At 38.9% G+C, this 23,990-nt stretch overlaps 1 protein-coding gene across 7 annotated transcripts in view; it reads right to left on the bottom strand.

Annotated features, from left to right (window-relative positions):
- The window catches only part of RGS22 (regulator of G protein signaling 22), a 218,212-nt gene that overhangs the window by 151,723 nt on the left and 42,499 nt on the right, over positions 1–23,990 (bottom strand). For all 7 annotated transcript variants that reach the window (XM_066265963.1, XM_066265965.1, XM_066265966.1 and 4 more), the window contains 3 exons: positions 12,235–12,364; positions 9,297–9,909; positions 8,329–8,490 (listed from right to left, as the gene is read on the bottom strand). In XM_066265963.1, the coding sequence (XP_066122060.1) occupies positions 8,329–8,490; positions 9,297–9,909; positions 12,235–12,364 (905 nt within the window). The remainder of the gene's footprint in view (positions 1–8,328; positions 8,491–9,296; positions 9,910–12,234; positions 12,365–23,990) is intronic.

Raw genomic sequence — 23,990 nt, 5'->3', positions numbered from 1 at the left:
CGTTGCGGCACCTTAGTTGTTCATTGATTGCTTTCTCATATGTGCCTTGACCAGGGAACTACAACAGACTGAGTGACCCCTTGCTCGAGCCAGCGACCTTGTGGTCAAGCTGGTGAGTCTTGCTCAAACCAGTTGAACCTGTGCTCAAGCTGGCGACCTGGGTCTCGAACCTGGGTCCTCTGTGTCCCAGTTTGATGCTCCATCCTCTGCGCCACCACCTGGTCAGACGAACTTATTTTTTTCTTTAGAAATTAAATTTTATAGGGTGACATTGGTTCATAAGAACAAATAGGTTTCAGGTAAACATCTCTATAGCATTTGAACTGTTCATTGAGCTGTGTGTCCATCACCCAAAGTCATTTCCCATCACCGTATATTTTTCCCTCACTTCCCTCCCCAACCCCAACTCTCTCCCTCTGTAATTACCACACTTCTGTCTATATCCACAAATCTCAGTTTTATATCCCACTTATATGTGAAATCATATAGTTCTTAGCTTTTTCTGATTTACTTATTTCACTTACTATAATATTCTTAAGGTACATCCATGTTGTCATGAATGGTGAAATGGCATCATTTCTAATGGGTGAATAGTATTCCTTTGTATATCTGTAACATACTGTATCTTCTCATCCAATCCTCTATTGAAAAACACTTTGGTTGTTCCCATGTCTTGGCCACCATGAATAATCCTGAGCTGAACATGGGGGTGCATATGTCTTGCATACCAATATTTTTTTAGTTTTGGAAATAGATACCCAGTAGAGGTATTGTTGGGTTATATGGTAAGCTCTCTTCTTAATTTTTTGAGGAACTGCTATACTGTCTTCCATAATGGCTGTACCCATTTACATTCCCACCAGCAGTGAATGACGATTTCTTTTTCTCTACAACCTCTCCAACACTTATTACCTGTCTTATTGATAACAGCCAATCTAATAGGTTTGAGGTGGTATCTCATTATAGCTTTGATTTTGCATTTATCTAATAGCTAGCAAAGATGAGCATCTTTTCATATACTGATTTGTTGTTTCTATGTCTTCATGAGAGAAGTTTCTGTTCAGGTACTCGCTTCATTTTTTGTTTGCTTCTCTGTTGTTGAGCTTTGTGAGTTCTTTTTTTTTTTTTTTTTTAATTTAATGGGGTAACATTGAGCAATAAGAGTACATAGGTTTCAGGTGAACATCTCTCTAGCATTTGAACAGTTGATTGTGATATGTGCCCATCACCCAAAGTCAAATCATTTCTTTCACCGTATATTTTATCTCTCCATAAGTTTAGTACCTGTTTTCTTTTATGTAGTTTATTGTTTCAGATCTTATATTTAGGTGTTTGATCCATTTTGAAGTTTTGTGGGGTTTTTTGTTTGTTTGTTTTGTTTTTGTATTTTTCTGAAGCTGGAAATGGGGAGAGACAGTCAGACAGACTCCTGCATGCGGCCGACTGGGATCCACCCGGCACGCCCACCAGAGGCGATGCTCTGCCCACCAGGGGGCGATGCTCTGCCTCTCCGGGGCGTCGCTCTGCTGTGACCAGAGCCACTCTAGCGCCTGGGGCAGAGGCCAAGGAGCCATCCCCAGTGCCCGGGCCATCTTTGCTCCAATGGAGCCTTGGCTGCGGGAGGGGAAGAGAGAGACAGAGAGGAAGGAGGGGGGGTGGAGAAGCAAATGGGCGCTTCTCCTATGTGCCCTGGCCGGGAATTGAACCCGGGTCCCCCGCACGCCAGGCCGATGCTCTACCGCTGAGCCAACTGGCCAGGGCCCATTTTGAAGTTTTTTGTGCACGTGTGCATAGGGACAAACTTTAGTCAAGTTTCATTCTTTTGCATGTGGTTTTCCAATTTGCCCAGCACCACTTATCCAAAAGGTTTTCTATACTCCATTGTGTGTTTTTGGCTCCTTTGTCAAGGATTATTTGCCCATATATATGTAGTTTTATTTCTGGGCTCTCAGTTATGTTCCATTGGTCTGTGTGTTTTTCTACCAATAGCATGCTATTTTGATTATTGTGACTCTGTAGTATAATTTGAAGTCAGGTAGTTTGATACCACCAGCTTTGTTCTTTCCCTTGGGTCTTTTATGGGTCCATAAAAACCTGATTTTTGTTCTATTTCTTTAAAAAATGACATTGGAATGGGGATTGCATTCAATCTGTATATTGCTTTAAGTAATATGGCCATTTTAACTATGTTAATTCTTCCAATTCACAAACATGAAGTATCTTTCCATTTCATTGTGTCTTTTCAAATTCTTTTAATAGTGCTTTGTAGTTTTCAGTATATAGATCCTTCATATCCTTTGTTAAGTTTATTTCTAGGTATTTTGTTGCAAATGTAAGAGGAATTTATTTTTTACTTCATTTTCTGAAGCTTCATTGTTAGCATATAGGAAAGCAGTAAACTTTGGTATATTGATTTTGTATCTGGTGATTTTACAGTATTTGTTTATTGTTTCTAATAGTTATTTGGTGAAGTCTTTGGGGTTTTCTATATACAGACTCATGTTATCTGAAAAAAAGTGATACCTTTACTTCTTCTAATATAAATGCCTTTGTTTTTTCCTGAGATAATCTTTAGTTACAACTCATAGAGAAGAAATGTTTATAATTTTTTTCTTTTTTAAGTGAGAAGAGGGGAGGCAGAGAGATAGACTCCTACATGTGCCTCATGGGGATCCACCCAGCAAGTCAACTAGGGGGCAATATTCTGCCCATATGAGACTCTTGTTTCATTTCTCAGGAAGGTAGTCATATTTTTAGCACTGAGGCAGAATCCACAGAACCATCCTCAGTGCCTGAGGCCAACTTTGCTCAAACCAACCAAGCCATGGCTGCAGGAGGGAAAGAGACAGAGAAAGAGAAGGGGGAGGAGTGGAGTAGCAAATGGTCGCTTCTTCTGTGTGCCCTGACCAGGAATCGAACCCAGGACATCCACACACTGGGCTGATACTTTACCACTGAGCCAACTGGCCAGGGCATCAATATGGATGCCCTTTATTTCCTTCTTTTGCCTCAATGTGCTGGCTAAGACTTCCAGTACTATGTTGAATAAGAGTGCTGAGAGTGTGCTGCCTTGTCATGTTTCTGATTTTAGAGGGAAAAACTTTTAGTTTTTCACCATTGAGTATGATATTGGCTGAGGGTCATTCATATATAGCCTTTATTATGTCAAGGTACTTTTCTTCTATACTCATTTTATTGAGTGTTTTAATCATAAGTTGTGTGTTATCTTATTGAATCCCTTTCTGCATCTATTGATAGCATCATATGATATTCATTCTTTGTTTTGTCGATGTGGTGTATTACATTGATTGATTTGTGTATATTGAACCATCCTTGTGCTCCTGGAATGAATACCATTTGATCATAATAATTTTTTTTTTTTTGTATTTTTCCAAAGCTGGAAACGGGAGGCAGTCAGACAGACTCCCACATGCGCCCGACCGGGATCCACCCGGCATGCTCACCAGGGGGCAATGCTCTAAAAATTACTTTATTTATTTATTTATTTATTTATTTATTTATTTTAGAGAAGAGAGACAAAGAGAGAGAGAAGGGGGAGCAGGAAGCATCAACTCCCATATATGCCTTGACAGGGCAAGCCCAGGGTTTTGAACCAGCGATTTCAGCATTCCAGGTCAACACTTGATCCACTGTGCCACCACAGGTCAGGCTCATAATGAATTTTTTTAAATGTATTGTTGTATATTCTATTTGCTAGTGTTTTGTTTAGGATTTTTGCATCTGTATTCATTAGAGAGATTGGTCTGTGTTTTCTTTTTTTGTGTTGTCCTTCCCAGGTTTTGGTGTCAGAGTCATGTTGGTCATATAAAATGTGTTAGAGTTATTGCCCCATCTCCAATTTTTGGAAGACTTTCAGAAGAATAGATACTAAATCTTTGAATGTTTGAAAGAATTCACTAGTGTAGCCATCTTGCCTTGGACTTTTATTTTTTGGGAGGTTTTTGATAATTGTTTCTATTCCTTCATTGCTTATTGGTCACTCTAGGTCTTCCACTTCTTTGTGAATCAGTCTAGGAAGTGTATAGTTCTAGGAATTTACTCATTTCTTCTAGATTGTTGAGTTTTATGGCATATAATCTTTCATAGTATTCTAGTATGATCCTTTGTATATCTATGATGTGTGTGGAAACTTCTCTTCCATTTTGAATTTTTATTATATGAGTCATTTCCCTTTTTTTTCTTAGTGGGTCTAATCAGGGGTTGTCAACTATATTAATCTTGTTTTCCAAATCCAGATCTTTTTTGTATTAATTTTTCCAAAGTTTTTTTGTTCACTAGTTCATTTAGTTCTGCTCTAATTTTTACTATTACCTTTCTTCTGCTGAATTAAAGTTTCTTTTGTTTTTCTTTTTCTAGTTCTTTAAGATGTAATGTTAGGTTGTTTACTTGGGATCTCTCTTGTTTCTCGAGATAGACCCGTAATATAAACCTCCCTCTTTTACTGCTTTTGCTGCATCCCAGCAGTTTTGCTATGTTGTGTTATCATTCTTGTTTTTCTATATGTCTTTTGATCTCTGCTTTTATTTCTTCTTTGAGCCAGTAATTTTTTTAGAAGTATGCTGTTTAATTTTCACATATTTGTTGGTTAGTTTTGCTGTTGAATTCTAATTTTAGAACATTATGGTCAGAGAATATGCTTGGTATAATTTCAATCTTTTTAAATTTGTTGAGGCTAGTTTCGTGGCCCAACATATGCTCTATCCTTGAGAATGTTCCATATGCACTGGAAAAGAATGTATAATCTGATGTTCTGGGATGAAAGGTTCTGTAAATGTTAATTATGTCCACTGGTCTAATGTGTCATTTATGGCTGATATTTCTTTATTGATATTTTGCTTGAACGATCTAGCTAAACTGTCAGTGAAGTGTTGAGATATACAACTACAAATGTGTTTTTGTCTGTTTCTTCTTTTAGTTCTGTTAGTAGTTGTTTTATGTGTTTTGGTGCTCCCTGATTCAGTGCATAGTATTAAGAAGTGTTATGTCTTTTTGATGTAGTGTCCATCTTTGTCTCTTGTTCTTTTGATAATTTTTTTTAATTGTACTTTTCTGCAGTGAGAAGTGAGGAAGTAGAGAGACAGACTCCCATATGCGCCTGACAGGGACCCACCCGGCATGCCCACTAGGGGGCAATGTTCTGCCCATCTGGGGCATTGCTCCATTGCAACTGGAGCCATTCTAGTGCCTGAGGCAGAGGCCATGGAGCCATCCTCAGTGCCCGGGCCAACTTTGTTCCAGTGGAGCCTTGGCTGCAGGAGGGGAAGAGAGAGACAGAAATAAAGTAGAGGTGGAAGGGTAGAGAAGCAAATGGGCACTTCTCCTGTGTGCCCTGGCTGGGAATCAAACCTGGGACTTCCACACACTGGGCTGATGCTCTACTGCTGAGCTAGCCAGACAGGGCTTACTTTTAATGATTTGAATCAGTATTGTCAGATATAAGTATGGCTACACCTGCTTTTCTCTGGGTATTATTTGCTTGGAAAATAATTTTCCAACCTTTCACTTTGAGTCTACTTTAGTCCTTGCAATTTAGATTTGTCTCTGGAAGACAGCATACAGTTGGGTTTTTGTTTTTGGTTTTTTATTCAATCTGCCACTCTGTACCTCTTTATTGGTGAGTTCTGTCCACTTACATTTAGGGTAATTATTGATGCATGAGGATTTCCTATAGCCATTTTATGTTTTGTTTTCTTGTAGCTCTGTGTCTCTTTTGGTTCTTTTTCTTTGTGTTTCTATCTGTTGTTTTTGTTTGGTGGTATTTCATATCTCTCCTCTGCTTCCTCTTTTTTTCTTTTCTTTGCATCTTTCTGAAGATGGGGAGAGACAGTCAGACAGACTCCCGCATGCATCCGACCGAGATCCACCCGGCACGCCCACCAGAGGCGACGCTCTGCCCACCAGGGGGCGATGCTCTGCCCCTCCGGGGCGTCGCTCCGTTGCGACCAGAGCCAATCCAGCGCCTGGGGCAGAGGCCAAGGAGCCATCCCCAGTGCCTGGGCCATCCCTGCTCCAATGGAGCCCCGGCTGCAGGAGGGGAAGAGAGAGAGAGAGAGAGGAAGGAGCGGGGGGGGTGGAGAAGCAAATGGGTGCCTCTCCCATGTACCCTGGCAGGGAATCGAACCTGGGTCCCCCTCACGCCAGGCCGATGCTCCACCACTGAGCCAACCGGCCAGGGCCTGCTTCCTCTTTTTTAAGCTATGTATTTCAGTTTTTGTTTTTTCACGGATGGTTACCATTAGGTTATTGAGAAAAATAGTTTCATATATACAAGAGTCCTTTGTCTTCTGGGGGCATCTGCCATCCATCCTCCTTTGCTATTTCAGAGCTTTATCCTCTCCCCTTTTATATTTTTGTTGTCACAGATTCTCTTGGTTATATTGTAAGCTTTTGGAGCTTTTACTTGTAGTTTTATGTTGTTTTGTTCTTTTGTAGAACCCCCTTGAGTATTTCCTGCTATGGGAGTTTTCTTGTGATAAATTCCCTCAGTCTGTATGTCTGGAAAAGTTTTTATTTCCCCTTTGTATTTAAAGAAAAACTTTGATAAATATAGTATTCTTGGCTGGTAATTCCTCTCTTTCAGTAATTTGTATGTTTGAGTCTACTCTCTTCTGGCTGTAGAGTTTCTTCTGATAAGTCCAATGATTACCTAATGGACCTTCTTTTATATGTTATATTCTTTCTCCTAGCTGCCTTGAGTATTCTTTCTTTGTTGTTGATTTTTGACAGTTTTATTACAATGTGCCTTGGAGAAAATCTTTTGGGCTAAAGTAACTAGGCATTCTATTTGCTTCTCGGATTTGAGGATCTAGTCCTTCCATAGGCTTGAGAAGTTCTCATCAATTATTTGTTTGAATAGGCTCTCCACTCCCTTCTCCCTCTCTTCTTCTTCTGATATACTTATTAGTCTTATATTGCTCTTTCTGATGGAATTAGATAATTCTCATAGAGATATATCAATTTTCTTTGTTCTTCCTCCTAGCTATGACAATTTCAAGCTTCCGTGTGTTCAACACTTTTAAATTCTTGAGTCTCTCTGTCCTTCCCTCTGTATCATCTTAATTGCCTGTTCAATTGATTTTATACTCTATCTGACCTGTTCTATTAGCTAAACTTGCTAGTTCATTTTTCAATTCATGTATTGAGTTCATCTCCAAAACTTGTTTTTTTAAGTTTTAATCTCTTTGGTGAAATATTTGTTTTGTTCATTTGTTTTCAGAGTGCATTAAACTGCTTATTTGTGTTTTCTCACATCTCATTGAGTATTTTCACAACATCAATTTTGAATTCTCTGTCCTTTAACTCCAGAGTTTCCATGTGGTTGAGATTGCTTTCTGGAGATTTTTCATTTTCTTTCTGAACTCCATCTCTTCCTTGGTTATTTATGGTAGTAAGGAGCTTTGCTCTGCCTAGATGGCATTTGAGAGTGCTATTGTACTTACAAGAGGTTTTTCTATTATTGTCCAGTAGGTGAGCTGGATTATAAACCTTATCTCTGTAAGATCCCTTCCATGACCCTGACACTATACTGCAGCTAGGATGATGGGAACAGGCATGCTGTGATGGCTTGATACTTTCTTTGTTCTTCTTCCTGGCTATGGCAATTTCAGGCTTCCATGTGCTCTTCTCTGTGTCCCAACAGACCAGAGACCAGACAGAGAGCACCTCTATTCTTCAGGTGAAATAGCAGTTCTACATAGTCAATTCTAGGGTATGCCACTGTTACTCTCTGTACCCTTGGGGGGAGGGAGCAGGATCTGGGAGTTTGAGGGGCTGCACTTTGTATTTCTCTTTCTCTATCCCAAGTTCTAGCTGCAAGCAGACTATAGGAGCACCAGCAGTGTCCCAGTGTTCTTCTTCCTTTTCCCCATACTCAGCCGCTGCTTTGGTTTAGCACTTCTATATGTGCCCCACCTATCTCTCCACTCCTTCTGGCATAAGAAGTCCCAGACACTTTGGGTTTCCCTCCTCTCTGGAGCCTCAGCAGATGAAAACCCAGAGCAACTCTTTTTCTCCCTCTCTGAAGCCCCACTGTGAGTAATCCATATCTTTTGCCTCCAACCTTTAGTGGGTTGATGCATGGATCTTTTAGGCAAGGCTGCAAACCTAGCTAGGGTTCCTTCACTGAGTTATAACTGTTTCGTTTGTTGTAATTTCAAGAGGAGGGATCAAGGATATCTCTCATGCCACCATTACTCTGACATAATTATTGACATTTTAAACTTCCATGAGTTATATATAAAAATATAACTTGTAACTAGCCTAAAAAAGTGAAAGCAAGTAACTTTGAATCACATTATCTTTTCTTACCAATACAGAAGTAAGGGTTTTATAACTTCAGTTTGAATATTTTTTAAGTGTGCTTTATTCCACTGAGATCCATCTAACAGTTTAAATTTTGTTAAGATTTCTGCAGAAAGGTAGCAATCTCCACTGCTCACTAGATAGAGTTTTTTCATCTTCTCAAGATGTCTGCAATAAAACACATTCAATATCAACATTGTGGTAACCCCTGCTCTTATAACTACATACAACAATGAGCTCTATGATCTCAATGCCATTGAAATAACTGGAATAACCCAATCACTAGGTTTGACTAGTTTAACTCAATCAAACCCTTAAAGGAAATTACAGTTGATCTGCTTCAGAGCAGATAGGGAAACACAGACAAGATAAGGACTCTGTTAAAGCAGGGTCCTCTTGGGGTTCTTAAGACTTACAGTAATCCAAATATATGGAGCATCCAAACAAAGACCCCGTCAGACCTTCAAAAGGCTCTCTAGATGATATCCAGTATGGTATCTAGCAGATATCTCATTCAGATATAAATTTCTAAGTGGCATCCAGTTAATATCATGCAATTTGTTAACCAAGCAGGCTGCTAGGAAGAGCAGACCCTTACATTGTCACAAGTTATCTTTTATATAAGGAAATTTATGCCAGTGTGGTATATAACTGATAGGTTTTTTCCATAAAATACATCACTGATAAAATAAAATAAAATGGCTTATTTAAAAGCAGGTTTACAGTCTATGGGAAGAAACTTATGTAAACCCATATAATAGCTACTATTGTATCTGAAAGCTTTAAAATCATAGAACTAGTGAAATCAATATATTATTTATATTATAATAAAATAAATTTTATTATTCATTCCTCTAAAAGTATAAATTACATTTTTATATTTATTTCAGGCTTTCTGCCTGCACTTAAATGGCCCAAACTAATATTCCACAATTTGTTTTTAGAACTACTGAAAAATAAAAAAATAGAAATACCTTTTATGTCTTCCAGCATCCTTAAGAACCTTCAACCTCTCAATATCCATCCATAGCCACCAATATCTCTCCCCTAATGTACCTTTTATAAATTTCTTAAATCTTTCAAACTCCTTTCTACTGCCAATGTCGTAAGTTTTGTGAGAAATACACCAATCATCCCTGCTTTCTGATCCAATGCTCTCTCTCTTTGCACTTGTTTCTTTTAACATCTCCTCTGTCTTTTCCTTTGTGGGTTGAATTCTTTCACTCAACCAAACATCCTTGTCAGGAATAAGCTCAAGACACTCATCAACTACCACTTCTGTTACATTTTGGAAATTTATATAACCTGGGTCTTCTCTATATGGCTCTCCAGAAATTTGATGAATTACTCTTCTCAAAATAAAGGTTATATAAGATCTTAAAAATTCTTCACATGTTGAGAAATGCAATGGCAGGCTTTCATCAACATTCTGTTGCTTTTCAAGGTATACTCTCAGAAGAGCATGAGAAGGAGTGTCTTGTAGAGATATAGACTCATCTTCTTCTTCGAAATCAGAAATTAATCTAGTGGTTTTAGATGGGTCCTTTTTCGTCCTGGGGTGAACTCCATCATCAAAGATAAAACTCTCTGTATTAAATTATAAAAGGCTATTAGATCAAATATGAATACAGAAGATTTTTCATTATTAACTAGATGTTATAGAGCCAAAATGGCAAATGAGTTTATTATCACAAGCAGTAACTGCATGGACCAGTGTCTTAAAGAGGAGTCCAAAGCCACATTTGGGGCCAGTAGAAAAAAAACTGCCAATAGAGATTAGCCATGTCTTCCCTGGATGTGAAAGGGAATAGGGACAGATGAACTAAATAGTTGACATTCCCTAATATAGAGGATCTTCAAAAAGACATATACTTTAAAATGTAATACTTTAGGCTGATATAGAATGTCAATATACAAAGGCCAACTTTATTAAAGAATCAGAATATGTACATTAAACAACTGTACAGTCATATCTCACTTTATTGTATTTTTCCTTATTGTACTTCACAGATACTGTTTTTACAGATTGAAGGTTTGTGGCAACTCTATTGGCACCATTTTTTCCAATAGTATTTACCTGCTTTGTGTTTCTGTGTCACATTTTGGTAATTCTTATAATATTTAAAACTTTTTCATTATTATTGTACTTGTTATGGTGACCTGTGACCAGTGATCTTTGTGTGACTAAGGCAAAGCCCTCCATCAGCAAAAATAATGACTCATTGAAAGCTCCAGTGATGCTTAGCATTGTTTAGCAATAAGGCATTTTTATATTAAGGTATACACATTCGTTTTTTTAAACATAATGCTATTGCACACTTAACAGACTACAGTATAGAATAAGCAAACTGTTATGTGCACTGGGAAACCAAAAAAATCATAGGACTAGTTTTACTGTGATATTCACTTTATTATGGTTGTCCAGAACCCAACCTATAATATCTCCAAGGTATGCATGTATGTGCTTTAATATTTCATGTTGCATAATAAAGTAAAATTAGCTACCATAGATGATGAAACCATAGATGGACAGATCAGAACTGGAGTCATGTTGGCAATTTTTAAAAATTCACTTTTATCAGAAAGCTTCAATTACTATCATACTTATAGCCTATCATTAAAATTACAAAATGACATAAGGTATTTATAAAAGTTAACAAATACAAATAAGTTGTTTTTATACTTTTTAATAAGATATAGTCTTTAGCTTCTACTTGCTCTTTCTTTCAGAAATCAGTGAAGTATCCAAAGTCAGTGCTTTCACTGCCAAATCTATCTCTAGAAATGCCATGGATCAAGGAAACTGCTGTCATCTGTGTCCCATCCTCAATGACCATTTTTTCAGTAACAAATTTCATATCTCAATGAATTGTGAATACTTTATTGAACTGGAAATTTTTACTGAAAATAAATATACTAAATTTCCCCAAAATTGGGAGATTAGACTTTTGAAACTTATGAAAAGATACTGGGTACACGCTCGATCTCACAGAATTGGAGGCAGAGAGCAGGCTGGCATTTCTGCTTGCCCCTTCCTGCTTCCCTTCCTCTTCCTGATTACTATCTTTACATCTTCACACTCCCATTTTCTACTTTACTATTTTGAGAAAACTGCAAGAAACCTATAAATTCAGCTGTTTTCTACTAGGGAGATTATTTTCCTCTTCATTAGTATTTAGGTTCAATTCTGGAGAATCCAGATTTATCGCCCTTGGAAGTTGCTTATACTTTTCAAAGGAATTAAGAACTGTGAGTAAATTGCTGAGTTCCTCTCCTGAATCACATTGCTAGGTTTTTTTTTCTTCAGCAATATCATAATATGTTAATGACTCCCATGTCTGGAAGAATTGTTCAATTTTTATTAAAAGTTTATGTCATCCACAAAAGTTCTCCACAGTAGAAATTTATCTGCTTTTCAAGGTGAAAAACAGTCTGAACTTAAAAACAGAAGAAAAATTCAAGTTCCATAATTGAATATTTACTTTTAAGAGGAAATAAAATGAGTCGCACCCACTTTATTTCAAAGGCTTAATAATAAGATCATAAATTGTGGTAGGAGAGAAAGACAAGACAAACATTTATTGGCTGTCTATTAGGTACAAAACACTAGGCCAGGCATTTTCTATACATTTAGCAAGTATCATTATTCTAAATTTACAGATGAGAAAAGCAAGGCTCCCAGAAGTAGAACATCTTACGAAAGTCACATAGACAATAAGTATCAGAGTTGAGTTTTAAACTCATCCTTTTTCCACTATATCAAGTTGCTTCTTGAAAAACATAGAAAGTGGAGTTGGGAATGAGGAAGGAAATAATTTTTCCTTCCGAACCACTAAATGTTGTACTGTAAGATTAGAACAACAGAAGACTTAAAGAGGCGTTCTGAACTCATTCTTCTCCTTTTCTGCTTACCAGAAACAGATGAAATAACTGGTGATTCAGTTGTGCAGCGGAGTACAGCAGATGGTGAAGAAAAGGTTGATACTGTGTGCTCACTTTGTTTTGCTAATGTAAACCAATCTTTTGTTTGTGTATAGGAGGCCTAGGAGGAAAGAAGTACATTTATTTAATGTAATATTAGCAATATTCTTCCAATCACAAACCTGGACAAATCATTATATTATTCAACTTGCACTGTACAATATGTAAGGGAAAATTATGCTATGAAGCCCTGGCCAGTTGGCTCAGTGGCAAAGCATTGGCCTGGCGTGTGGATGTCCCAGGTTCAATTCCCAGTCAGAGGACACAGAAGAAGTGTCCATCTGCTTCTCCACCCCTCTCCCTCTTCTTCCTTCTCTCTCTCTCTCTCTCTCTCTCTCACACGCGCGCCCTCCCACAACCATGGCTTGAATGGTTCCAGCAAGTTGGCCCTGGGTGCTGAGGATAGCTCCATGGCCTCCCCTCAGGTGCTAAAATAGCTAGGTTGCTGAGCAACAGAGCAATGGCCCCAGATGGGCACAGCATTGCTCCATAAGGGGCTTGCCAGGTGGATCCCAGTTGGGGCACATGCGGAAGTCTGTCTCTCTGCCTCCCCACTTCTCACTGAAGAAAAAAATTTTGTCATGAAGGAAAGAAGGTTGTACACAAAAAAATTGATTAGCTAAGAGAATAATGGGAAGGAAATTTTAATTCAGATAATTTTCACATTAGATGACCTAAAGAAAAAAATTAGCCCAAAACTAAGGTGACCAATCATCCTTTAGGGAGGACAGTCCTTTTTTTGTAAGTTTCATCTTCCCTCGAAAAGTGTTCTCCTACATGTCCTCCTTTTTGATATTGGAAGACTAATCTGTAAATGTTCGTATTCGATCCATGCAGAGTTGATCCATTGCGTGTGATGTGGTGTATTTGTATTTGACATGATGATTCGTCAAGGATCAGTACAGTGCGGTGAGATGCAGTCATGAGATGCATGTGCTCCACACGGGAGACCTTGAGAGAGCATGTGATATACCGAGCGCACAAATGGCTTTGTGTACTTCTTACTGAAACACGACATGGCACATATGACAATGTAGACTCATGATTATTTCTTTCTCAGTGAATATTCAATCATAGACAGGTAAGCGCAATTCATGTTTAATTAATTCATTATCTATTTAATAATTTCCAAATATGTATTATTTATTTACAAGTATGTTCTCAAAATTCGAGTTTTAAAGTGGAAATCTAACCTCAAACCATATCTATTAATAATACATTTTGATTAAATAGTTGCATAAAACAGAAGTTTTTTAATTAGAAAATGATAAATATACCTGAATATCACTCCAAATTACTGGTTTTGTTTGATATTTAGTTTTACTAAATGATTACTTTTTTCTTACAATTATTATTAAAAATTAATAGGCATGTAAGCATAATTACACTATAAAGTATTACAAATGTTTTTATTATGCATTTATCATATTATAGTGTATTATTGTTGCAATGAATAAAATGTTTCTTTTATTTACGATATTGTTTTCTTCTATTTATTTTTGTCCTCCTTTTCATTGTAAAAAAGTTGGTCACCTTACCAATACCCATCAAAATCTTCTCCACTCTTCCACTAAAGGCATGCAAACTTATGCAAACTTACTACCTGGACTCACTACAGATTCATGTCATCTAACTTGAATTTGGCTATCACCATGACTCATCAGTCCTTGGATACATTTTTTTGCCAGAAGCTCTCACAACCTTCCCAATTATTTCATGCCCCTAATTCTAGCTGACCTGGCTCATGTTTTTAACAACTCCTCCCTAATATGCTAAAGACTTACTCTCAGGAGCACAAGAAACATTGCTAAGCTCAGTTTGCCACTTTGCTTTAGATTCAGTTTTCACAGCTTTGCTTGGAATGGATGCTTCCTGAAGATTGATTTCTGACTCCACCTGCCCCTGGATTTAGCCTTCAATTTTTCCTTTGCTCTGTGTACCCTTAAGCCAATTGACTCAAATCCCAAGCTAATCCTCACCCTCTAGAATCCCAGTCCTAAAATGTCCCTTATCTCAGCCTTCTGGTCAAAATTCCTCTGCCTGACTTTCTCAGTAACATCCTCGTCTATTATTCTAAAAGAACCTGAGTTTGTTCAACATAATCAGAGAGAGAGTTTCCAGCATTACTCTCATTTCTTATTTCTCCTTTCTTTAACTGAGTCAACTGGTTGGCACTTAGCCTAAGGAACACTCAAAGAAGCAGCAGAGCTCAAAAGGAATATACACTATTCCCTGACTATCATGCAGAATCAGCAGCACAAGTTGTACAAGTCAGGCCACACAATAAGACCAAAAGCAGGGGAGATATGAGAGCTGCTGCCATCTGTGTAGTCACTAACCTAAGAAGCAAGGTTTTTGGGGTGGATAAAAGTTTTTCTGGAGATCAGTTTTCTACCCTAAAATATGTCTTTTGGCATACTGATTTTAAGCTGGTTATTAAAAAACAAAAATACTAAGAAAGAACCTAATGAGAGGGTATCAATATAGTATACAATCGATAATATATATATGACTGCTAGTGCACCATATGTAATCTGTTTCCTAGATTTTCTTAGCACCCCCACCCAGAATGCAGGAGAACTATTGAAACTGGACATTCCCATATCCGAGGAGATGACTAGCACCCAAGAAGCAATAAAGACTACGATTAGACTGGACGCCCTAGAGAAGAAATTACGATTCTGAGAACTGACCATCCTGCTTGATGACTCGAATGCTGGGAACCAACTATCCTATTTTATGACTAACTGCATGGCCCTTCATTGTACTAACCTCATCTGAAAAAAATACATAATCAGCCCTCACAACTGAGATTGTAAGTCAGGCTTTGGGCTAGGATATGCCCCCTGCCTTCTCAAGTTGCTGGGCAATCTTGATTAAAGGTGCCTGTGTCCTTCTCAGACCCAATCACTGCTTACTGGCTATTGCAGAGGCAGGTGACCTGAACCCCAGACCAGTTTTAGTCTGGTAACATATATCTGGGTGACCCAGATGGGACCCTACACAGGATTCTGGTAAATTCCAGGGATTTTGTGGAATGTTCCTGGCAGGGGTCCCTTCAGTTGCCTGGACCAGAGGACCCTGGAGGATCTGACTACAATATTTTCCAAGCAGCTGCCGAGTGTGTGTTTACTCGGGGAAATTGTGATTTCATCCTCCAGTGCCCCCTGATACAAAATGCCCTGAATGAGATCAGGCAGGTGTTATTCTGGTCTGGTTGTGTACTGAATCCTGGTTTGCAATATCATATAACAGGTGAGTTTCCTCTATGGTTTGTCTGATTTTGGTTTCTGTTTCAGTTTTTGTCTGATATTGTAACAGATTGGGTAACACAGTGTCCATTTCTAAGGATAGCTCCCTAGGGTGAATTCTGGCTAATTGCTCAACCTATACTTATAAATCTATGAAATGATATCAACTTAGGATAGCCAAGATGTGGCTCTTTTAGGCCTAAATTAAGTTCTTGCATGCAAAAATTGGAAATGCTGATATTGAAATAAATAAAATATTTTCATTCCTATATTTAAATGCTCTCAGCATTGTTACTTTAAAATTGGTTATGTAAGGAGCACTTATTTAAATTTAAATAAAATGGAATTTTGGATCCTAAACTTGTTTCTTTGTTTTGTACTCTGTAAGGTCTTGCCATACTAATTGCTGTGCTTTGTGTTCATTGTCTTCAGAGTTAAGCACCAAGTAGCAACTCTGCTATTAGGTTTATTCAGGTTCTATTTCTGTGTCATGCCCATGTCCCTGTACTGTAACTATCTTGTTTGTATGTCAGACTGTATTCAGGTCTGTGAAAGAGGAGTCAGTTTCAGGTTGAGAGCTCTTGTCTGTCTCATCTGTCTGTCTGTCTGAACTTTTAGTATTCTCTGTGTACTGGGAACCCTCTGCTTCCATCATTTGGGATTTGTCACATTTACAGGACTGGTTAATGTGAAAAAGGGTTAAAGACTAGTGGCTCAGTCCCTCCTTCTAGAGGATGTGGTTTATAAGTACCTTTTGTTTGAACTTTGTCTTTATTCAGAATTTAGTTATTATGTTATGCACCAGCTTTTGTGTTGTTCATATTAAAGATTCTACTGGAAAAAAACCCCTAATTAATAATTCAAACTAGGGAAAAGATCTCACTCTCCTTTCCAGACAGTAAAACTCAGAAAAAAAATAAGAAAGAAAAAGGAAACCAGGTCATTTAAATATCTTAAAGCCTTCTCTTGGAGACCTGGGAACTATTGTAATCTGGAGAACAACAGGAAAATTAACAACTCTCCGGACCCCATGCAGGCTGCAAAAATGGGAAGGATCATGCCATGATCTCAATGCAAAGGGGAGAAAAGGGGCATTTTTAAAATCCAAGTGGCTCAGTAGCCCATCCCCACCCTTCTCTTCAGACAACCTAGAAGGCCGCCAGGGACAAAGCAGAGGTCTTGCCTTCTCTGCAACTATTAATAATACTGCAAAATATAAACCATTCCAAATGTTTTTTTTTAACCAAGTGGTCTAGAAAAGCATTTGATATTATTACTAGTTTAATTTAATTAATGTCTTTTAAAGTTCTTAACAGAAAATATGTTTGTTTTGCCTGATTTTACAAAAGATTCCTGTTATCTCTATCTTTTAAAAATGTTTGCCAATGAAAGAACCTGTTTCTAAAGGTCATGAAATATGTTCATAAAAGTATCAATCTAAAATTGCTAGTTACTAACTTAGTCCTCACTGAGAATTAAGGTTTTTGGAAATTAAGAATTCTGATTAACTGGGAAGAAATTGTATGGTTTTAATGATAAAAGGTATAGAGTATGGAGGTACTTTTAAAAGAAAAAGAAGAAAAGTAAGTTGTTCTGAAAGATGGTGATTTCTGAGTAGAGAAAAAGGTTTGTGTAAGTCGCAGAAGGTTTGTGCAGGTTGTAGAAGGTTGGTGCAGAGGGAAGAAACAAGAAGAGAAGGAACTGAGAAAGTGAACAAAGGTGAGAAAGGGCGAGAAAGGAAGGACTTCAGAAGAAGGACTGTTCTGAAAGGAAAATAGAAAGATATTAGTCTAATTAGGTCTATTTAATATACTTGAAATCACTTTAAAAAAACTTTACAAGAAATAATAAATAATGACTATATCCTGTTTGTATGTATATATTTTATTACAACAAGTACTCTGGAAATTCTATGAAAACCTCTAAGAGTCAAGAAGATTTTAATATACTTTCATTTGTCATGTCATTCTGAATGTTATCTAGAGCTATAACCATATTTTAAGTTTTTCTTTTTGTTATTTAGAAACAGCTATTGCTTTAGTCTGATGAATTTGCAAATATATTACATCTTCAGGATAATCCATGAAAAACACTTAGATTTATTCTAAAACATAGGTTTCTAAAAAAAATCAGATCATTCTTTTGAACCATATAGAGATTTATTGAACCCTGAAAAAAATAATTCAATTTATAGAAAAGTAGGGACAAATAACCAGAAAAAATAAGAATTATAGAGCTGAATAAAAAAATTATTTTTCTGATTTTGTTCAAAGTATTACTGATAATTAAATCATTTTGTTTTCCAGATATAAGAAAGCTTGTTTTTTCTTAAAGCAGTTTAGTAAAATATACTTTTATAAACAAAATTAGGGTATTTATATTTTTCTTCTTACTTAATCCCTCCATAATCTGGCAACTTTTAATGAGTCAGTATTATTGTTATAGTAATGTATTTATTTCCATAAATTCAGTAAGAATCTGCTCTCTTTATAAGATACAGAATCAGTTTCTAAGACTTTGACTAGAATGTCATGTCTCAAAAGGGAAAGCCTGGACTCTTGATGTCAAAGAATTGAGATTGACTTTGAAGCTAATAAAAGCCAATAAAGAAACAGCCTGACACCTTGCTGTTCATGGTTCATAGCATTACCAGGTAAGGGATGAAGGTTGCTTTCCTAGGTGATGTCAAAGAGGAACCTTGAGACATTCTTGGGGGCCTCAAGAGCTTGAGGAATTCACCCAAAACTACAGGTACTACAGGCAGAGCCTAATGGGAACTGTATAGCTTGGCTTTTGTTTATGCCCTGAGGGGCTAATTAAAATTCAATGTGGCCTGACCAGGTGGTGGTGCAGTGGACAGAGCATTGGACTGGGATATGAAGGACCCAGGTTCAATACCCCGAGGTTGCCAGCCTGAGCGTGGGCTCGTCTGGTTTGAGCAAGACTATCCAGCTTGAGCCCAAGGTTGTTGGCTTGAGCAAGAGGTCATTTGCTCTGTCGTAGTCCCCCAGTCAAGGCACAGATGAGAAAGCAATCAATGAGCAACTAAGGTGCCGCAATGAAGAACTGATGCTTCTCATCTCTCTCCCTTCCTGTCTATCTCTCTCTGTCTATCTCTCTGTCTCTGTCACAAAAACTCAATCTGAAAATTCCTTATAAAATTCCAGCAAAGCAGATTGTAAAAAGCCAATATGATCAATTGCTATTCTTGTTGCATTTATGCGAATTACCAGACCAAGTTAAAACTGGACTTAATATTTTAACCAGGAAAATCTTAATTTGGCTCTTTAAAAAAACAAAAAAACTAAGGGTAATTTTAGGGAGAAAAATTATATCTCAGTGAAGCCCATTAACATGCAATTATGAGTATCAGAAACTAGACAGGATCCTGAATTTTTCTGATTTTCTTGAATGTTTTGGCTACAACCCTCTGAACTACTGTTTTGTTTCTCCCCTATGCTTTGACTTGAAATTATTAAGAACTAAACACTATTTCATAATTCTGTCAGTTCAGCTTTTGCCCCAATAATACTAAAATTTGTAACCTAGTTTGTCTGCACCAGGTTACGAGCCCTACTCATTCTCAGGGAATACACTTCTTTCTGTGCCCAGGCCTAATCATCCCTCTGACAGGGAGCAAGGATCTCTTGTCTCTGAAGGAAACATCAGCCCTTTTCAGCAGGAAGCAGCTACAGAAGAGACCCTGCGACCCTTTTCCCTGAAAGAATGCAGAGCCAGGGTTCTTGAGAGGGAATGTAGAAGACAGTCAGATGAGCAGAGAGAGGACTAAGGGCCAGTAGTCGAGGCCGTAGTGGCTACTCACATGCAGGTTCTCACTGAATTTGGGCAAACAGTAAAAAAACAGTGGAGCCAAAAAATGGTGGGCTATTCCTTTATTAAAGCCTCACACCAGCCGACAAGCGAACACACAGGGCATTCAGGGCTCGCAAAGCTCTGGTTCCCCATCTATATACACCTCTCTCTCTCTCTCTGCACAAACTGGCTTCCTCTCCAGTACTCTGCATTCTCTCTGCTCTCCCCTACAAACATGGCTTCTCTCTGCCTCCTCTTCTCCTCTCTTCTCTTCTGTTCCTCTCCACAAACATTAGCAAAATAATGGCCCTTCCCAACCAGGATGGTAATTTGCAATTTCACAGACACATACCTGGAGCTGCCCAGCCCCCAATGCAAACTATAATTAAACTGTAAAGCCAGTAGCCACGGCCACCATCACAGCTGCCTGGCCAATGCAGGTTCACATTTGATTCCGACTGTCAGTAATGAAACAATGGAGCCAAGAACTGGTGGGCCATTAGCTTTAATCCTAGCTTGCACGCAGTAGGGAAACACTTCCCTTTCCATTCAGGGCTCCCAAAGCCATTGACTTACCTGGGTTTCCTAGGATCAAAGGTTTGTACCTCACCAGCCTTATTCACCTCTGTTCCCCATCTCCTTCTCTCTGCACAAACTAGCTTCTCCTTCAGCACTCCACCATCTTGGCTGCTTCTCCTGGCCTCCTCCACGTGGCCTTTCTCTGCTCTCCTACAGCATGGGCTCCTCCTAAAACGTAATCAACTCTTCTCCTGAAACAATGTGATCTCTCTTCCTTTTAAAATCTTTTGGCAGGCCCTGGCCGGTTGGCTCAGTGGTAGAGCGTCAGCCTGGCATGCAGAGGTCCCGGGTTCAATTCCCGGCCAGGGCACACAGGAGAAGCGCCCATCTGCTTCTCCACCCCTCCCCCTCTCCTTCCTCTCTGTCTCTCTCGTCCCCTCCAGCAGCCGAGGCTCCATTGGAGCAAAGATGGCCCGGGCGCTGGAGATGGCTCCTTGGCCTCTGCCCCAGGCACTAGAGTGGCTCTGGTCACAACAGAGCGATGCCCCAGAGGGGCAGAGCATCGCTCCCTGGTAGGCAGAGCGTCGCCCCCTGGTGGGCATGCCGGGTGGAACCCGGTCGGGCGCATGCGGGAGTCTGTCTGACTGTCTCTCCCCGTTTCCAGCTTCAGAAAAATACCAAAATAACCCCACAAAAACCTTTTGGTGCAAAAGCCCTCCCCCAACACATACTAACATAATCACGCCCATCCTAAACAGGAAGGACAACTAATGTTATCACCTGGGCAACGGGCTTCCACATGGGCAGCACCATCTTTAACAAAGTGAGCATAATATATATATTTTATCTGCCCAACACAAGCAAACATAAAAATCATATTTTACAAACTTATTTGACCAACAGGCAGGCTCAGAAAACCACCAGGGAGAAGAACTCAGAATACCTAGCAATGGGCAAAACAAGAAAAACAAAAACCTTGCCCCCAAGGCAACCCTTCCTCCACTAGCATATTGCTGAGCATGCAGGTAAAAGTCCTCAGCAGAGAAATACAAATATTGATCGACTTATGACCTATGCAACTTACAACCATTTGACTTTACCACCACAGTCGCTAGCCACAACTGCTCCATGTCTGGTAGCACAAGCATTGCCCAGCGGGGTGTAGGACAGTGCGGACCAGCTTCCGGCAGCACTACCATCTCCATGTGCACCATTTCAACTGTTATCCCAGACTCGGTACAACAATTTGTGTTTTGTGTCTTGGATATTTTTCATCAAACCCCTCCTAAGATGTCTACCCAGAAGAAATTGTCTTTGCAAATATTAAACCAGTTGTACTGGTAATGCAGTGTTTTACTTAAAACGAATATAAAAATAAGAAACAAAATGGTGTAGAGATGATACAAATGGCATAAAATGAACACAGAAAATTATGATATATAACAATAATGAAAGAAAATTATGATAAAATATGACTTAAAAATTTTTATAACATCATTTCACACTACTGTACATATAGCCTACTCAACTTACGACCAAATAGTGTTATGACGGGTCTGTCAGAACCAATCGGGGTCGGGGTCATAAGTCAAGCACTAGCTGTAAACCAGGGGGAGGGGTAAGAAAATAGGACTTATGCATTAACCCCTAGGGATAACATCCAGGCCTCAGTTGATTTCAACTCCAGGCTCAAGAAAAGCAGCAAAATAATTACTTCCACATAAAACTAATCTTATATAAGATTGTTAAAAACTAACAGTGGGGCCTGACCTGTGGTGGCGCAGTGGATAAAGCGTCGACCTGGAAATGCTGAGGTCGCAGGTTCGAAACCCTGGGCTTGCCTGGTCAAGGCACATGTGGGAGTTGATGCTTCCAGCTCCTACCCCCTTCTCTCTCTCTCTGTCTCTTTCTCCTCTCTCTCCCTCTCTGTCTCTCTCTCCTCTCTAAAAATGAATAAATAAAATAAAATAAATTAAAAAAAAAAACTAACAGTGGGGAATGACAGGGTATCTATATGCTTCTCAATGGCCAGTGCATCCCCGGGCCTCTATTCCTATGGCACCCCTGAATGTACACTGTAATAAATTTTGGACATTTTCCCTGTTATTCTGTCTTATGTTGTTTGATTATTAGTCCAGTCAGAAGAATGTAGAAAGTGGGAGAAAAATTATCTTTTTGTACCCCTATACTTTGAAAAAGTCTGATTTCCTTTTGTTCCCTCTTTTCCTTTCTTTAAAACCAAGTCACTTATTATTACTTATATGTTTTTTCAACATATATTTATTAAGTGACTTTTCTTTTTTTTTTTTCATTTTTCCGAAGCTGGAAACGGGGAGGCAGTCAGACAGACTCCCGCATGTGCCCGACAGGGATCCACCCGGCATGCCCACCAGGGGGCGATGTTCTGCCCCTCTGGGGCGTCGCTCTGTTGTATCCAGAGCCATTCTAGCGCCTGAGGCAGAGGCCATGGGGCCATCCTCAGTGCCCGGGCCATCTTTGCTCCAATGGAGCCTCGGCTGCGGGAGGGGAAGAGAAAGACAGAGGAAGGAGAGGGGGAGGGGTGGAGAAGCAGATGGGCACTTCTCCTGTGTGCCCTGGCTGGTAATTGAACCCGGGACTCCTGCACTCCAGGCCGATGCTCTACCGCTGAGCCAACTGGCCAGGGCCAAGTGACTTTTCTATTCCAAGCATTATCCTAAGCACTAAGAGGAGACAAAAATAATTAGAAAACTTTCAAGGAATTGAGAGAGACCAATATACAAAAATATTTGTTATTTCAACTGCACACAAGGAAGAGAGGAGAAGACAGAGGAGAAAGAAGTAGTCAGTACATACAAGCAGTTAACTATTCCCCTTCATACTCTTAAGAGATGGGTCAGCTGTTCATGTTTAGATGGTGTTGGGCAAATGAGTTTGTAAAATTTGTGTTTTTTGAGTTTGCTCACTTTTATTGTTAAAAAATGGCACCGGGCAGCCATGTGTGCTTGCCCTCAAAGCAGGGCAGTTGATTGCAAATTGAGGATTGAATTCCTGCTTGGGAGGGGCCGTGGTTTTGCTAATGTTTGCTGGAGGAGGGGTTTTTGTGAGCCCAGCCAGTTTTTCAGGGAGAGCGGAGAGAGTGCAGAGTGCTGAAGAAGAAGCCAATTTTACAGAGAGAGAAGAAGGAGTACAGAGGTAGAACCAGAGATGAGGGGCCTTTGATTCTAGGAGGAACCGGAGAAGATCCTCCTGTTGTGAAACCTGGTTGAGAGCCCTGAATTAAAGGAAAGTGTTTTCCCTGTATGTTTGCTCATCCAACAGTGTGAGACTTTAATAAAGCAATGGCCTACCATTTTTTGGCTCCACTGTTTCTTTACCATCTGTCTGAATTCAATGAGAACCTGCATCTACCTGCATAGCCACAACAGCAGTGGCCACTGGCCATACAGATGGTTAACCGAAGACTCAAAGAAATGTTACCAATTATCATAAAAATTAATTCCTACCTATAGTCATGGTTTAAATGATTTAAGGCCAAAGAACTTTGAATCCTTAAACTTCAAAAGGTATTAAAAAGATAATATATTTTTTAAGTATGAATCAAGTGGACAGAAATGAGTTATTATCACAGAAAATAGCAAAAAGAAAAAGCTTAGATCTTAGTCTCTTATATTTGAATAAATTTCCATGTAGGAATCAGAACTTATTCCCTCAGGTGAACTCTTCCCTTTGCATATTTATTGACCTCTACTATAAGTATATATTTTATAGTATTTCTGACAGTTCTATGATTTATAGGTTAAGAGAAAAAAATAAACCCTTCAAAATAAGTATAACACAAGAAGAATGTGCTTTTGATGCATCCCTAAGCATTACTCAGTGGAAATAATGGAACTGGCATAACTATAAATATCACTTATAGAAATGCCAAACTATGAAATTAAATAGAAGCAACATATGAAGACAAATGTTAAAGTAAGATAGAATAAGTATACCCATTCAGAGACGGTTAATAGTTTTCCTCTTATATGACATCTTTGATCAACTGGAAGTGTCTGCCTAAAGTACTATGTTGAAAAGAATTTAGAACCAAGTCCTATAGCTCAGTAGGAAAACTGCCATGAT

The sequence above is a fragment of the Saccopteryx bilineata genome, chromosome 3 (assembly GCF_036850765.1).
Source record: "Saccopteryx bilineata isolate mSacBil1 chromosome 3, mSacBil1_pri_phased_curated, whole genome shotgun sequence".
In the NCBI taxonomy this organism is placed as follows: domain Eukaryota; kingdom Metazoa; phylum Chordata; class Mammalia; order Chiroptera; family Emballonuridae; genus Saccopteryx; species Saccopteryx bilineata.
This window is presented reverse-complemented; position numbering and strand designations above follow the sequence as displayed.